Genomic DNA, 17,698 nt, shown 5'->3' on the forward strand with positions numbered 1-17,698 from the left:
TTATGGATAAAGATCTTTTTTCTCTGTTTATACACCTATTTCACACTTAATATCTGAAACATGCTGTATATGTAAGTATATTAAATACACTTCCAACTTGCCTGGATGCTGGATTAAATAGGCTTCAACCAAGTTATTCAGTATATGGTTCTTACAGATACGTTCAACTGGACAACGGCAAGTTGGACAGAGAGAAGACCGTTCCATCCACCCCGAGTAACAGGCAGCACAGAAGGTGTGCATGCAGGGCTGTAAGCTGGAAACACAAACAAGTTTACATCACAGGGACAATGAGAAATCCCAAGATTCAAAACAGGACTTTTACATAAGCTTTAAATACAAAAGTATTTTAAAAGCATGGTCCTTTGATATCTGTTTAGATAATCAAGAAATACCATAAAGAACTTTACATAACAATTTGTATGGAAGTCTGTTTTTCCAATAGTTTTTCTACAGTGAAGATCTGTTTCACAAGGGGCTAGTACTACACAGGAGATTTGAATTGGTGACCACATTTCTGTTACCAATCAGCTGACAGATGTTTAGCAGTCTATTGGAAATTAGTGGATAATCTCAGGATTTAGTAGATTGTAGAAAGCTTGTCTACAATATAAAATAACCCACATTCACAATTAGCGTCGTATTATTGTAAGTCTTGTCGAAGACCAAAGATTTAATATAGACTGGAGCTGGAATCACTCTACTCTCTTCATCCACACTTCCCAGACTGCTGTGCTATTAATCTAGCACTTTTGATTACTGAAGGACACTTCTTCATTTTTTAAATTAACTTTAATAATTGTTCAATTACTTTTAAAACAAGTCCCCTATAATTTTGAGCCTTTTCCAAATATATGCTTGATGCAAAGATGCTCACCTTTCCCATATCGAGATGGGAAAAAATCCATTAAAATCATACACTTCAACTGGCATCTCATGTTCAGTCTGATCTGCTTTTCTGGCTAAGATACCTGATAAACTCCACTTCAGTCTAGTGGGAGAAAGCTGGATAGTAGAGTTTTCCCATCAGAAAATGGTAATGTTGATTAAAGAAGAGTCAAAGCCTTGTTTAACCAGCCACTGGCCAAGTGAACTAGAATTCATCATGAGATTTGCTATACCAGATTGACTCAACGGTCCATTAAATCCTGTATCATGCCTCTGACTGTGGTCTCTGCCCAAAGCTTTTTAGGATGGTGAACACTCTACCATTTAAGCTTCTTTGGAAGTCCCAGTCTAAAGCAGCTAGCTAGTTGTTCAATACTGTACGGTGGGGGAAGCGTACATGTTGAAACCCTGGTATATACACTGCATAAAAATAGAAAATCTTACCAACTCTCAAGAGAAACTAGTATTTTACAAAAGACAAACAAACCCCCATTACCCCAAACAGTAGTTATTGTGTTCTCTGTATTAAGTCCCATTTAATTACAGAAGGTTCTTTTTAAACTATAGATACCTGACACAGTCATGCAGCAATTCCTGGCAGATAATGCAAGTGAGTGTTTCTTCCATTTTGTCTGGTTTTACATTTGTTGTTTTTGCGCCTTCAAATCCAGCTTTAATTATACATTGACTTGCAGCGGTCATCTGAAGAGATGGACTAGCATTCTCATCTGCAGAGAAGACATGTCTCAGTGTTATAACATACATGAAATTGGACCATGGGTGTCAGAGCCTTCCTATTTAATGTTACTCAATTAAGCCAAAAAGCTAAGCATTATGATTCATATCTGCTTCCATCACTAGTGTTGTCACAAAGCTGATGTCCTTGCTTTGCAGACTGATCTCTGCACAGTATTACAGTCACAGCCATTACTTTCACTGAGCCAGCAACAGAATAGCAGGAAGCCTGGAGCAGGTCTAAAATCAACAATATTTGATCCCTTTAAATCATACTTTGTTAAAAGTAAACATATTTGCCCTGATGTAATAGAAGCCTAAGGGCATGTGTTTTTAAAAACCATAGTGTTCTGAATAAGGTTTTATATACACACCATTTAAACATATCCTTTAAAGATCTTCTAGGTTATAGGAGTGCATTTTGGACTCATTTCACTTCAGCAGAGGAAAAAAAGTAATAGTCTTAAACTTTCATAAGATATAGTTAGAGTCTTGGATTCTAATCTAGACTGAACTGCCTACAGAGCCCTGGTAAGTCATTTCAGATCCCTGTGCTTCACTTAACCCAAATGGAATTCTGTGAAAAATTAACAAATCAGCCATGTACGTAATTGGAAGCTTCTGATTACATTGCAGAGTGTCAGTCTTCTTTCAAATCATTTTAACAAAAGATTAAAATAGAAGGCTACATCGTAGGTCACATAATACGGTAATATACTAGCCTCCTTTTATTTTCTTCTTTGCAGGCTCCAAGTCCTCCTCCTCTTCCCTTTGAGGCTCTGATGTAGAACTTTCATTTCTCTCTTTATCAATGATACTTGAAGTGATAGTGGAAGTTTCACTATTTGCATACAGCTGTCCTTGTTCTTCATGTGATACTCCAGGACACCTAGGTTCTAGAGTGGGGAAAGCAGGCACAGGAATGAAAATAGAGGACTGTGATCCTGTAAAAGGAAAGCACAGATTATTAACGGATATGTACAAAGAGGGAACATTGGAGAAAAACTATGATATTTTCCATGACACATGCCCATCCCAATTCAATCATCATCTGAATGAGAAAAGGCTATGTCAAACAAAAAATGTGCTGGCATCATTTGCATGATTATATGGTATATCATCTGTCCTAGTTTTCGCAATATACCGGATTATTTGGAGGATCTGTAAAGAAACTGGTACAGAATCTGTAAATGCTCCACATCTAAATAGAAGTGCTTATAATTCATTCATAAAAATATGCTCCAGGCCCGTACTTAGTAATAAAGATTCAGTCTTGGAGTGATTTTATTCTCTCTCTCTCTCACATGCACACACACACCCAGCCCCCACACCTCTTTCCACATATGCAGCCTACCACAGAAGTGGTTGAAGAGTCTGTGGGGAGCACAAATAATATGCAGAGTACATCAAGGCTAAGGCACATTTTGAGCAATACTTTGGAAGGAGCCAGTATGAGCAGGCAGAGCCAGACTTGCGATCGGATGCTGCAGTATTTGAAGCGTTTAGCAATTTGGGGATGGAGTGAGGTCATGAGACAGACTGCAGTATAGGTGCACAGAAGATTGAGGATAAACTGAAGGTCAGGACGCAGCCTGCAGTGATCATGTTATTTGGTAAATTGGAAAGACAGCATGAGAGTGGATTTTCACTTGGTTAAAATGGGTGGCAGGTGGGTAGACGAACTGGGGATCACTTCTGGGAACATCATTTACATCTTCTAAATAATTGTCTTTTGTTCTATTTGTCAGATTAAATGATCAATGTGGTCCCTTCTGATCTTAAAAATCTCTGAATGGGAAAAAGTGGACTGGTGAATGGCAGCAGCAACAGTGAGGATTAGAATGGTTCCTCAGTGAGCGACTGCATGCGTGCAAATATTCAGTTGTAGTTAGCTTTGTGATGTGATCTGTATAGTTTCAGTAAGTTTACACTCCAGCTTGATGAGGGGAAAAATCCCCAACAGCTGCACCTAAGTTCCAAGATGGTGAGTGCTGCAAAATTAAAACATTTAATGATTGAAATGCATCTTCTGTGTCCTTGAATTCACACAATTCTCAATTGCCTCTCCGAGCCACTAGGACTAAGCCTATGATTTTCTTATGGAACAAGTTATTAAATTAACTACCGATCAGGTGCTTTGACTTGAACTTTTGCAGGGATTTTGATCATTATCATTCTATCCTCTACAGTAAGAGATTAGTTTCTTAGGATTCAACAGAAGAGTCATAATTTCTGAGGCACCAACCTTACAAACACTGCACACAACACCTTACCAGATGTTGAAGGATTATCCTGCTCAGCAGATACCCGCTCGATGAGAGAGGTAGAAGCAGCATTAAAGAGGTTAGATGTAGAAGTAGATGGCTGTGGTTCCTCATAGCAAGACTGAGTGGCTGGCAGTGATGAGGTAATTTGGGTTCCATCATCACTTCTTCCTATATGTGAGGTATCTTTGGTCAGATGGCACGTATTTTCTACATTAGCTTCTGTAACAGAAAAGGGAGTGGAAAGAACATCTCTCTGATAGGCAACCTCAAAAGGTCATGGCTTCAACAGAGTCAATTAACAAGATTTGAAGGAATCAAGCTCTCTTAAAACGGCTACAATTAGTCACAACCACTCATCTCCCTTTTAGTCTTGAACTAATAGTTTTACTTACCTACTGGTTCTTGAGTTACATCTTGTTTTGCATTGAAGGATTCATAGAGATAAGCAACATCTGAAAGGAGAGAAAATGGTAGAAATTTTATTATAATTTTAAAAGTGTTTTTATTTCTCTCCCTCTTACTCTCACCAACTCCTACCCACAGTTGGCTGCTTCTCATACTTTTCCTAAAATGGAGAGGGCCAACAAGAGATTGCTGTTATAGCCAATGTTAATGCTGCTACTTAGGAGGTAATTAGGAACAGAACAGTTAGATCTATTCTTCTCAGACCAAGCTGAATGGCTTTGTCTGAAATTTAGCTTGTGCCAACCATAGAAATTGAGGCTTAAACACTTCCTAACTATAAATTCTGCTGTGTGTCAAGATAAGCTGTGACTACTCTTACTAATACAACTGTACTGGATGTTCTCTCCAGAAGGCTGAGAGGTGAGCTCTAACTATTCGTAAATTCAATTTTTTATATAATTTTCCTTAGATTTTATTGTAAAAAGTTTAAAGTTAACAATCAAATTCCATATAACATTTTAAGCCACTACCCAAATGCCATTCACCGACTAACCCAAAACCTACTTACAAAGCAAATCAGAGCAAATTCTTTTCTTCTCCAGCCTGTGGGAACCCTCCAGCTTCCTAACAGAACCCCAGAGATCCCATTGTGTCCCCTTGCTTTTTATCCTCAACCATTTAGGTCCTTCCAACACCCTCTAAATCTGCACTGTGATCAATCTTACTAGCAAAGGAACTATGCAGGACTCTTTTTAGTCTGCTTCAGAATTGCTTAAATAAGACAACTATACATGCCAAAGCTAAGCTCACTCTCAGTCCTTCAAGGCACAGGGGATGAAAAAAAATCAGGACTCAGAACTTTAACTGAATGATAGGTACTTAGGCATTAAGCAGCCCTGTTCAAATACATTTTAACTAAAAGAAAATTAATACCTCAGAACATTTGAATCTATCTTGGAACAACGGGGTAAATGAATTCCTCAACTAGTATTGACTACTACAGTAAAATCCCCAAAAGGATCAACAAAAGAGACAGTGGATATAGAGATATAGATTTAGAGTGTGTGCACATGTGTCACTGCTTTCCTGTAAAACCGACGTCACAAATTGATAAATCCAGAGTCTAAAAACTGATGGTGAGGTTACAAAAGGGAATTCAGCTTCCAACAGTTATATGCATCTAAAATAAACTGTGGACAAACAGCTTATAAATTTTCCTGTCGTGGCATAGTTGCAAACATAAATTCTAAGACATCTATACTTTCTTACACTTTAGACAAGTCTAAGGCACCAAATTCATCTGGGGCTTAAGTTTTATTTGGGGTTTTAATACCACACCCGTTACAGGAGCAGCTATCACTTCATAATAATTCCTGAGCATATGACAGTGTAATAACTTGTTACACTCCCAATCTGCCCACTATAAAATTTCATTTCAGGGATTTACATTCCTGTTTTGGACACAGTAGCTAGAATTTAGTATTTAAAATACCTATACCTTTCATCTATTATAAAGGAAACCTCTAAAAACTGAATGTTTTCTACTAAAGTAACAAATGCTAAATACTTTATAACCAATTTCATGGCACTGGGTTGGACCCAGGAGACCCGGATTCTATTTCTGGCTTTGCCAATGCCATACTGCATGACCTTTGGCTTGTCTCTCCACCTTTCTATGCCTCAATTTCTCCTCCAAGCCTTCATCTTTCTTGTCTAATTAGACTAAGTTTTGTAGGGCACAGGCTATTTTCTACTATGTGTTTATAGAGTATCTAGCAAAATGAGGGTCCAATTTCAAACGCGGGCTATAGGCTCTACCATAATACAAATAATAGAAGATGATGATGCTGATAACTAGAGAAGGCCCCCAACATCATGAAAAATGTGGTTTTAATATTAAAAAGTTACTTGCTCTATCATTCACTGAGTAGCTCTATTCTCACCATCTGATATTCCCTTGTATCCCTTATGACTAGCCAATGCCATAAAAAAAAAAAAAAAAAAGATATCCTCTTACTGTTTTCTGGCTCATTCTTCCTGTAAACAACATAGATCACATCCCCAGTCTGCAAAGGGCATGTCTGCTTCTTAACCACTTTCAGTTTATTAATTACTGTTCCATTAGTGCTGCAAAGAGAAAGACAGTTATTTAGCCCAAATGCTTTCATAATTATCGTGGGGGTTGATTGGGAGAGGAAGAAGGTGGGGGGAGAGATATTAGCAGAGAAAATTGCTGGTACTCAAAAAAAAAAAAAAAAAAAAAAAAAAATGTAGCCAAGATTAAGAGAAGCCAGATAACTGAACAGGAAAAATCTGCCCTGTGGGGCTGTTCTGCAGAGTTGCTGAGGACTTCATTGCTAGTTTGCGGCTCCTGGGAAGGAAACATGTGGCTAATAGACAGATAGACAACGATCCCTTACATTTGGAGAATGGCTCAAAATAATTAGAGAATTGCTCCCTACGGAATGAGTTACAGCTAAGATAAACGGAAGACAGAAAGAAAAGGAGTACTTGTGGCACCTTAGAGACTAACCAATTTATTTGAGCATGAGCTTTCGTGAGCTACAGCTCACTTCATCCGATGAAGTGAAAGCTCATGCTCAAATAAATTGGTTAGTCTCTAAGGTGCCACAAGTACTCCTTTTCTTTTTGCGAATACAGACTAACACGGCTGTTACTCTGGAAGACAGAAAGGGACAGAAGTAGAAGAACATGTCAGCCACCTATCTGAAAGTGCTAAATTGTAGTGTTGGGATTAACATTGATAGGAAGGACTCTCTTTTAAACTGTTTATGGGGTGGAAGAACCCATTTTCTGTACAACCAGGGACCGCATGCTGGCCTTTCTTTCCTTCCTCCTCCTCCTCCTCTCAGATGTTGAAAGTTTAAAATGCCAAAGGTTGAAGATTGGAAATTATTCTGGTTATTAGTGACTCTAGTCAGTTATTTTATTCTTATTTGAGTTAGAAAATGAATTGCTGGAATTATTTTTTTATTTTATTTTTTAAGGTCTATAAGTTTTCAACATCACACTCTTGAGCTACCACCTGTGGATTACTGACAGAAGGAAGAAAAGAAGGAAGTATCTATTTTTCCAATGATGTTTACCTCAATTATTTCGGGTTGCCAACTTTCCAGTCGCACAAAAACAAACACCCTTGCCCTGCCCCTTCTCTGAGGCCCTACTCCGCTCACTCCATCCCCCCTCCCTCCGTCACTCACTCTCCCCCACCCTCACTCACTCATTTTCACCAGGCAGGGGAAGGTCCTTTTTTGACCTGGTGTTCTGGTGGAAACTGGACACCTGGCAACCCTAAGAAAGTTAATAGGGGGAAAGAACATGTACATGCACTTAAATGGAGTTAAAAGCCAAGCTAGATGGAATCATTTTGAAGTGGAAACAACCTTCAAAAAAATTATCTGAAGACTTAAATTTGGAAACACATCAGTGCACGGTACCACCAGCTACTGACTAAATATCTAATTATATCTATCTTGACTCATTCTTTTTGGGATGTACCACTTCATATAGTTGCTATAAGTGTTTTAAAATCAAGTCAAATTACACTGAAATTAGTAATTTCAGCTCTGTTGCAATATTAGCATTTTTTAAAAGCCTCATAGAACTAAAGGAGTTCAGATTTCTGCCATCCAAGAACCTCAGCAACTAATACTATATGTATAAAGATGCCTACAGAACATTGGGGCTTTTTTGTTGTTGTCTATGCCAACCTTCGGTACTACAAATTTTTACTGCCATCTTGTGGATGAACTTAGTTACTCACCCAGACCACAGCCCAGATTTTCCCAAACGTACCATAGTTAGTTTCTATTTCATGGTGGAAAATTATCTAGAAACAAATCCCATCCTTCTCTTCTCATTATTTACCCTTTTAAACAAAAACGGCTCAGAAGAAAGGCCTTCAGTCAGCTATTTACACAAGAAGAGAAAGTAAAGAGATTGTTAAATATCCAGAAAGATTGACGATAGGAAGTCAGAAGCACTGCTAGGAGAAATCACTTTTGAGGTGGCACTAAGTGATTTCTCAGTCAAGAAATATATTGCTTCCCCCTCATCAGACACACTTTTATATTGTACATGGATAAGTCAACCAACACAGCGCAAACTGCAAGAAATGCTGTTTTGAAGGTCCCCTGCAGAGGGGAGGGAAAACATTGGACTTGTTTCCTTCTTTGCTCCTTTATTAAAAATTTTTTTTAAAAGAGTAGAAAACTTAAATAAATATTTTCTCCTTGTCTTTTTACATTAGAAATACAGCTCCTGCTGAGGCTGGAAGACTCTATGATGACCGGAGAAACAGCAAAGTGCATCACCAAAGTCAAGAGAATGAAAGTTGAGCAATTAGGAGGGGAAAGGAATTTTAGTCAAACTGTGAAAAAGAACATTTTTGATTTGTTATTATTTACCTATGTTAAATGACAAAGAAATATTTTGAACCAAGGAAACCATTGTTAAAGATAAAAAAAAACTGACTAAAACTTCTTCAATCTCATTCAATCAAGTATTATTGCTCAAAATGACCACTGAGACCTGCTGGAGATCTGCCAGCAAAACTCCAGAACAAACAAACAAATACAAAAAAACCCAAACCATTTGGGCCTTCTTCATAATAGTAAAACAGCAACAACAAAAAAGGGGGGGGGAATGCCCAATTTTTAAAGAAACCGTTACAAGTCTCCTTTAAGTAATGCAGAAGAATTTTCAGGGATTATTTTATACAATGAAACAATTGCACTAATTTGGATTACAGTTATATCATAGGCTGGCTACTCATGCAAAGTATCAAAGGGAACAACTCTGCTTGCAACATTACCCATCTGGACAGGTTTCAGCAGAAGGACACAACCACTACTCTAATGAAATAAGAGTCATATCTGAGTGTTTAAGCAGTGGTCTATGTACGTGATGACGCAAAACCCACAGACACAAAGTCTCAAGTCTTGTTTTGAAGTGTACATAAATATCAGGTGGAGGGGAAAAAAACAGCTCAGTCTGACAAAATAAAGAATATCTCTTAGCGATCTTCAGAAGGTTTCTGGCCCCAAGATTTATTGCCATAATGAGGGCAAATATATGAACTTTAAAAAATTTCAATACAAAGGGTTTTATAAGTACCTTTAACATAATTATTAAGCAGTTCTGCCAAATCCCAAAATGGGCATAAGGGACTTTAAGGTGTTTTAGCTAAATACTTATTAGAAAGATGTGCACTCTTGGATATCAAACAGTGAAGTTTGCTACTGGGAGGAAAAAACATGCCAAAACTGCTGCCAAATCAACACCAAAGCTTGAATCCCACACACATTTCCATGCAGGTGAATCTCTGTGCTCCTGCAGACTCCCACTGACTTGAACAAATCTCTGACGACACTAGTCATTTGGTGAACCAGGGCCCAAATCATCATCCTTAAAGCCAAATGAGGAAATCAGTAGGGCAGCAGATGAGCAATCTTTGGTCAAAGTTTCTCCCCCTCCAGCTGCCCAGAGATTCACTTGTTTAATAGAAAGGGGGGCGGGGGTGAAATCACATCACTCAAAGAAAAGCACCCAAGTTTTTGCTAAACACTAAAGAAAACTGAATGTTTAAAATTAGATCTTAGCCAATAATACAGGAAATTGTCACATTATTTTGTGTGTCATATCCAGTTTCAGGGCTCTAACCAGAGAAGTCTAACACTTTGTGGAGTGTCTGGCTATCACAAAATGGATTTTTTACATACAAACATCAAAAATGGCTAAATTTATGTATTTATCAGGCACTACAAATCATTGCACTGCAAGTGAAGAAGAAAGTCTAATATGTCCCAAGTCCAACAGACATTCCTTGTGATTCAGTACTAAACCAATGCCAACCAGCTGTATTGTTTTGGAGTGAGAGGAGAAGGAAACTCAGCTATCAGATGAAACGTAAATCCAGGTCATAAAAGATCCCACAACACTTTTCTTAAGACTAGAAATATAAATCTCTGTATCCTGACCCAATTCCCATTTGGGTAGGGTATAGCGGTGCAAGTGATCCCATATGATTCCATCAATGTGCCTCTTGGCTCTGGAAGGGCCAATCCAAAAGTTAAGAGTGTAGTTTGCTTATTTAATGCAGGCACACACACAAAAACTGCCCAATGGAGGACAGGGAAAGGCCCTTCCAAAGTCTACCTCAATCTCATGAGTTGCATTTGAATTTTTGTTTTTAAGAAAGAATTAATTGCTTTTCCCTGGGACAAGCCAACTGTTCCGTGAATGAAACTGATTAAGTAATCTAATACAGTATTGTTTCTTCTAGTAAATGCTAAGGGCTTGTCTACACCAGCAATTTACAGTGCTGCAACTTTCTCACTCAGGGGTGTGAACCCTTCCCCCCCGCCGAACGTTGCAAGTTTCAGTGCTGTAAAGCCCTAGTGTAGACAGTGCACCAGCGCTGGGAGCCACGCCCCTTGTGGAGGTGGGTTTTTTAGAGCGCTGAGAGAGCTCTCTTCCAGCGCTGTGCCATGACCACACAAGCCATGTTGAAGCGCTGCCGTGGCAGCACTTTAGTATTGCCAGTGTAGACTAGCCAAGGCACTTTCGGGGTGGAAAAAGCTTAGATATACAACTTCTTATGGCCAGTTTGACTCTGTATAGCTCAGCTGATATTGACAGCAGGCCTTGAATATCAGAGGTCTCAGACAAATTCTGAGAGAGGAGAAGCTTAATCTTCTGCAAGTAGTAAGGCAGTCAGGACTGTCTTCCTATTCCATGTGTGGTTACAGTGCTTTAAGTCAACTCTCACCCATGCACAGACAGAATATATAAAAGGCCCTCTTCCTTTTTGTCAGGTATGTGAAAATATAACATGCCATGTTCTCAGTTGTGGAAGAGAGGCATTACTTCGGGTTGCAGCCTTTCAGTGGGGCTAACAGTGCATCTAGCTCCACCCTTCCACAAACTACACTCTTGCAACGTTGACAGCAAAGTCTTAGTTAGCTCAGTAGTTAGCTACTCTCTTCTACTGGCTGCCCCTTTTTGTTAGCTAGCCACCTGAGCTCTCCTACAGTGTCTGGAGAGCAAGCTGTGTGTGTGTGGGATCTGACACGTGAGTTGAGGGTCAGAGGGAATATATATTATGGCAGAAGAAGGGTAGAAAGAGAAGACTTAGGCTTTGTCTACACTAGCACTTTTGTCAGCAAAACTTTTGTCAGTCAGGGGTGTGAAAAAAACGACCCCTTGAACAACATAAGTTTCACCTACAAAGCACCTCTGTGGGCAGCGCTATGTCAGTGGGAGACACTCCCCTGCTGACATAGCTACCACCACTTCTTGGGGGTGACTTAATTATGCCAGTGGGAGAGCTCTCGCCTGTCCGCATAGAGCAGCTACACAGGAGACCTTCCAGTGGTGCAGCTATAAGGTCCATAGTGTAGACATAGCCTTAGAAGGCAAAGATAAATGTTGTGGTTAGGATGCGGTGACCCACTTCAAATTCCTGCTTGAGAATTCCATTCACACGTTGTTAAATTTGACTGTAGCTCCCACACGGTCAGGTCTGTTCATTCAGGGTTTGATCATTCCACTCCGCACTTTACACTGATCTAGGTTAATTCTGCCAGCACAGCAGGCAGCACTCCTCTGAATGGAACTCCCTTGGAACTGTCAGGGTCTATTTTTTGCGTTTTCAACCTTGTCAAGTGTGGGACAGCTGAACTGCTAGATGAAGTCCCTAAGCCCTTTATTAGGCAGACAGATTACAGTTGCTCATGATACTTCGTGCTTTCTACTCTGCAGCTTCTGCTTGTTCAAGACTTTTCCCTACACACAAAGATAAAAAGTATTTCCTACCTTATAAAAAGAAAAAATACGTGGCCTAAATCAGTGTCAGAAGTAAGTTTCTGGCCCCGGAAGGAATCCCACTTGCAACATCATATCTACCAACTCTGATCAAGAGAATGAGGAGGGAGTGGATAAGTAAGGGCATGTCTTCACTAGCATGGCAGCGCTTTAACATGGCTGTGTAGTAGCGGCAAAAAACTGTAGCTGTAAAAAAAAACAAACACACCCCCACGAGGGGAGTAGCTACCAGAGGTGGGAATGTGGCTCCCAGTGCTGGTGCACTGTCTACACTGCCACTTCACAGTGCTGAAACTTGCAGCGCTCAGGGGCACACCCCTGAGCGAGAAAGTTTCAGCGCTGTAAAGTGGCAGTGTAGACAAGGCCTTAGTTAAATTTTGCCAAAGGAAACTGTTGACTAGACCCCATACATCCTGCAACAGGCAAGAAAGATTATACATCCCAGCTAACTTAAACAATGTCCCAATAACTATGTGGGTGAAACCAGTAAATCGCTTCATTCTACAGTAGTGATTAGAAAATGAAACAAGTCAAAAACATCCTATCACCTGTGGGTGAACACTTTTCACAAAGCAATCACTCTATATCTGACCTATCAGTCCTCTTCCTCAAAGGAAACCTGCACAACACCACTTTCAAAAGACAAGCCTGGGAGCTTAAATGTATTACTCCGCTCGACACTAAAAATCATGGACTGAACAGAGAGACTGGATTTATGGCTCATTACAACAAGCTGTAAAGCACTAACCCCCTCTTTTTGTTCTATGACTATAGAGGTGTCAATGGGCCATTCTACCTTGAACAGTCCCTTACAGTATGTGCTAATTATTTATGCTAAACAATCTGTTCCACCTTGCATTTAACCGTGATGCTGAGAATACCTTTCCCAAACCTGAAGAGCTCTGTGTATCTCAAAACTTGTCTTTCTCACCAACAGAAGTTGGTCCAATTAAAGATATTGCCCCATCCATTTTGTGTCTCTAATATCCTGGGACTGACATGGCTAGAACAACACTGCATAAGCTCTCACCAGCATTCTTATAACCCAGCAGGAAATAATCTCTCCCAGAAGAGCAAGTTTGTTGGACCTGATCCCGCAAAAACTTATGTGCTGAACTTTATGCACTATGGTGTAGTTCTATTGACTACTCATGGTGAGCTAAGGGCATGGCTACACTGGAAACTTCAAAGCACTGTCGCGGGAACACTCCCGCGTCAGCACTTTGAAGTGCAAGTGTGGTCACAAGCAAGCGCTGGGAAGCTCCTGGTAATCCACCTCCACGAGGGGACGAGCGGCTCCCAGCGCTCGGAGCCAGCCTACTCTAATGCTTTAAAGCACTCAGATTTGCTGCGCTCAGGGGGATGATTTTTCACACCCCAGAGCCAGCAAGTTAGACCTCTATAAAATGTAAGTGTAGACAAGCCCTAAATTAAGCACATAAAGGCCCTAATTGTGGAAAGATTCATGTAAGCATTATATCACTACATAATAACTCCCTGAAATACTGATTAGAGGAAAGAACTAAAAAAAAAAACTTCTGATAACAAATGACTAATGGCAACATCAACAGCTACAATGTTGTATTGAGCAATTTCAATTATTTAATTAAGTTTAATGATTTATAATGTTACCTATTAGGCCCCTCTCTCTCTCCTCTCCACCTGAAGTGCTTGAGGTGACAAAATAATTTCAAAATATAATACAATAGGCATAAGTATTTATACGGTGCTCGTTACCATAGATCCAAAAGGGAGCTCAAACTATAAATAAAGCCAAAATCCAGACAACCCTTCAAGCCCCAAAGTTCCTATGAAATACTAGCTACCTTCAGAGATATTTTAAACACCAAAAGGAATCTCTATTCATATCCATTGCACGTTTTTGAGGTTGTCAGTACAAATGCATTTTCCTCCCCCCAGAAGCTGGGGATGGAGGTAGGGAAGAGAGATAATATAAGGAATGAGTATGCCATATACTAATTCACCATGAACAGTCTTTAAAAACTCCTAAAATCACTGATAATTTTTTTCACAATGCTATAATTGCAATCACATAATAAGACACACAGTATACAAAAGTACCAGGCCCTCCCCACCATCAGTTTGTTTTTCATCCAGTAAGCTAGGCATTCCATGGGGGGGGAGGGGTGAAGAGGGGATGAGTTTTAGGCATTGTTGGAAAAAACTAACACCTAAAAAATAAGAGACTTACCAACTACTCTCTGATATGTACAGCTAGCTCCTTTCATGAGCACTAAACAGAATTTTACTCTAGCAACCAGTAATAAAAGTTTAAAGCAGGGCTAACCTGGTATCCTCCAATGATACTTGTCCAGATTCTTCATCCACTGTAATCTTACAGTGATCTCCAGACACCAGTTTGTTGCCAGGAAAGGACAAGTCACAACCTTAAAAAGAAAATGTTTATGATCAATATGTTTATAAATATCCCATGAGTATCTACATAGGCAGATCCCATCACAGAGACTGATCAGTCCACTTAAAACTCTTCTTTTAAAAATAAGATTTTCTTGTATGTGTTAGCACCATCTTTAGATTATTAAAGACAAAGAAAATTTAAAATCCAGCGCAGTTCACTGCCATTAGCCAGGAGTATTAAGGGGAAGGTTAGTAATGATTTGAGGGGTGATGGGAACCTTCACCATTTTGACACCACCTTAATCCCTCCTTCCCAGCCATATTCAAGGCTCCACAGATAAGACACCATTCCATCTTGCAACAACACTTCCCTTGTAAGAGAGGCCATAACTAAGGAACATGATTCATATCCTCCCATTCATAGTCTGGCCCTGAATTACTTCCCAGCACATTCAATCCTCCCTAGACAAGGCAGAGAGACATCTGGGTGCAGCAGATCTAGAAATAAATAAGTCACCTACCAAACCCCCCCGATAATAGTTTACCACTATTTTTCCACAACTGATGTCCATGGGACAATTAACAGCTTCTGAGTACAACTTGTGTCGCACAACTTCATGACCTTGTGATTCTTGCTGAAAGTGATTAGAATGCCGTAGTTTCACTCAGAAGTAGTATAGCACTTTCACACCGGTGTACCCCATCTACTCTTTGTGGCTCTTGGAATATAGTGTAAGGGCCAGGAAGAAGAGAGGAACAGCATGGACTAAATGAATTTTTCCAGAATCCCACAAATTTTTCTAATAGGATAATAGTGCCAACAATGTTTTGCTGAGGAGTAGATAGCAAATTTTGGTTATGTATTTTTCTAACTGAACACTTTAGTAATCTAACTGTTAAATGATTATGAGAGCAATTCAGCAGGCAAAAGTCAATCTTTATCTGCCATGTAAGCTGACTGAAATTCAACTAGAAGATTTCCTAGTGTGGACATCTTGTTGGTTATTAGCCATATTTAGCAATACAGTCATCAAAAAGGGCAACAAACGTATGGTACTGAATTTAACAGACAAAAGATATTTAGATTTTCCCTATAATATGTTCCATGAATTCCATTTTGACTGACCATATAGAGTCTATAAACTATAATATACTTTCATTGATGCTGGGTGCTACAACATGATATGCACTAAGTTGATGGACAGGCAACTAAAGTTAGTGCCAGTTGGCACAGTGCAAGGTTAAGTGGATAATTTGCCTTAAACATGGAATTGCCTTAAAATTAAGTCAAATAGTCAACACTTTTAAACCCAGAAACACTTGCATTTCAAATCAACTCTCACAGAAATTATTTTAATGTTAGCAACCATCATGCAGCCAGAAGAATTAAGGCTTTTTGGATTGTAGGTGTGTGTTGAAGTGTGAAAATGTAGCAGTACAGACCCTCCAAGCCCCACACCACTTTTTTTTTTAAAAATCACAAGAGCTAAAAGAGAGAGTAGTGACAAAATGGGTATGACATGACAAAACTTGGTTTGAAATGTAGTGCTTTTTTATTGCACAGAAACAATCAGGGAAATCAACAAGACAAATTCACGGGATTGCGATATCATTGTGTTTGTGATATCACCAAGAACCCCATTAAAAAAGAAAGCCAAAGACAGGGAGAGAGCACAACTTTTCTCTCATGGAAATGACAGAGTAGGGAACAAGGGATTTTGTGGCAAGCATTGAGGTGAGCCTCTTCTAACCTATCTCCACCTTATCCTAACACCAGATACCAACATACCTGTCATGTCTCAGAGTCCATCTTCATATATTTTTAAGGCCAGCAGGGACCACTATGATCACCTAGTCCGACCTCTAGCAAATCATATGCCATCTTACCTTTCTTCCGCCCAATTGTCCATTCTCTTTTCAGCAGTAAGACATGGGGCTCTGCTTCATCAGCACCTAACCGGATCAGCTTCCCCCAAGGCTGCTGCTGCTGGTTTTGGTCTCCTCCTTCAGAGTGCTCCATTTGGATTCACATCTGATCAAATAAAATAAATAAATAAACAAATAAATAAATCACAAGACACACAGGGGAAAAGTTTCATTTGGAAACAGTAGGGTTTCCCTCCCCAGTTCTCACAAACATACCCCTCCTACTTCCCCTCCCATCTGTTCTTCCTCTCGCAGCTTTCACAGCTATGATTCTCTCTCTCTTTCCCCAGCCTTCTCTCCCCGCCTATCCTTCTTCCCCTTCTTGTCTGTTCTGTCCCAAGCCATCACTTCCCCTCTCATCTCTTTATTTCCAGACCCCCCTCCCCCGCAGCAGCAGCCCCTCAGACACCTGCCCACACACCAGCCCCAGCTCTCCTGCATTGCTCTGGTGTGTGGGCTGAAGTCCCTCCACTCTACTCCCTGCTCCTTTCCTCTCTAGGGCAAGCGGGGCCCCCCTCGGAGCCTGGCCCTCCAAGGCCTCTCACAGCCCTGAGGGTGAGACACACAGGAGCCGGGCTGGGGCTGCTGGCAGGGCCCCGTCCTCCCTCCCGCAACGTCCCTCCCTCTCACCGCCCTGCCCCCAGCCCCAGGGGACTTGAGGGCGTTCGCAGCGATCCCCTCCCCCACCGCCAGCCTCTTACACCCAGTCCTGCCGCGGAGGCTGCTGCTGTCAACAGACATTGCCAGCCATCAGCTGATCAAACTCTGGGCGGGGCCCCGAGCTCCCCCACGCCTCCTATTGGAGACCAGAGCAGGGTCACCATAGAGAACCCAGAGGGCGGGGAGGCACGGATAGAAAAGGCTTCCGGTCCCATCACAGACCTGGCCACGCTAGAGCGCCGCTTTCCTCTGTGCTAGGCAGCCATCTTGGATTGGGGAAGCCAACCGACTATTGAGGCGGAGGAAGGACAGCGGCGGCCATCTTGGAGGTGGGCACCAGTGGCGAGGGTGCGTCGGGCATTTTGGATGTGGGCACTGTTCCCTTTTGTGATAATATATTCATCACAGAGCCCGCTGGCGGCCATCTTTGTCATGGGCAAAATGAATGTCCTATAACAATTACCCTCAAAGAGTAATAATGTTTATAATAACAGACATTGACCTCTGTTATCTGTGATACCTTCATTTCTGTTAAATATCGAGTAATTAAGCTACAGTTAATCTGACTATAGCAAAATCAACAGAGTTTAGCT

General features: G+C 40.6%; 1 protein-coding gene across 3 annotated transcripts in view; it reads right to left on the reverse strand.

The window, feature by feature from the left end:
- Positions 1-17,232, reverse strand: part of CHFR (checkpoint with forkhead and ring finger domains) — a 30,183-nt gene extending 12,951 nt beyond the window's left edge. Inside the window, exons 1-9 of one of the 3 annotated variants that reach the window (XM_084648697.1) lie at positions 17,147-17,232; positions 16,407-16,551; positions 14,449-14,548; positions 6,313-6,422; positions 4,283-4,342; positions 3,897-4,109; positions 2,346-2,519; positions 1,460-1,616; positions 102-256 (exon numbers count right to left, since the gene is read on the reverse strand). In XM_084648697.1, coding sequence (XP_084504823.1) covers positions 102-256; positions 1,460-1,616; positions 2,346-2,519; positions 3,897-4,109; positions 4,283-4,342; positions 6,313-6,422; positions 14,449-14,548; positions 16,407-16,539 — 1,102 coding nt within the window. In that variant the 5' untranslated portion in view covers positions 16,540-16,551; positions 17,147-17,232. Of the gene's footprint in view, positions 1-101; positions 257-1,459; positions 1,617-2,345; positions 2,520-3,896; positions 4,110-4,282; positions 4,343-6,312; positions 6,423-14,448; positions 14,549-16,406; positions 16,552-16,854; positions 17,044-17,146 lie in introns of those variants that run through there. The other 2 variants (XM_084648698.1, XM_084648699.1) reach the window with 2 other exon arrangements.
- Between the last annotated feature and the right edge of the window lie 466 nt (positions 17,233-17,698).

This window comes from Lepidochelys olivacea (genome assembly GCF_965140295.1).
Source record: "Lepidochelys olivacea isolate rLepOli2 genome assembly, chromosome: 15".
NCBI classification, from domain to species: Eukaryota; Metazoa; Chordata; order Testudines; family Cheloniidae; genus Lepidochelys; species Lepidochelys olivacea.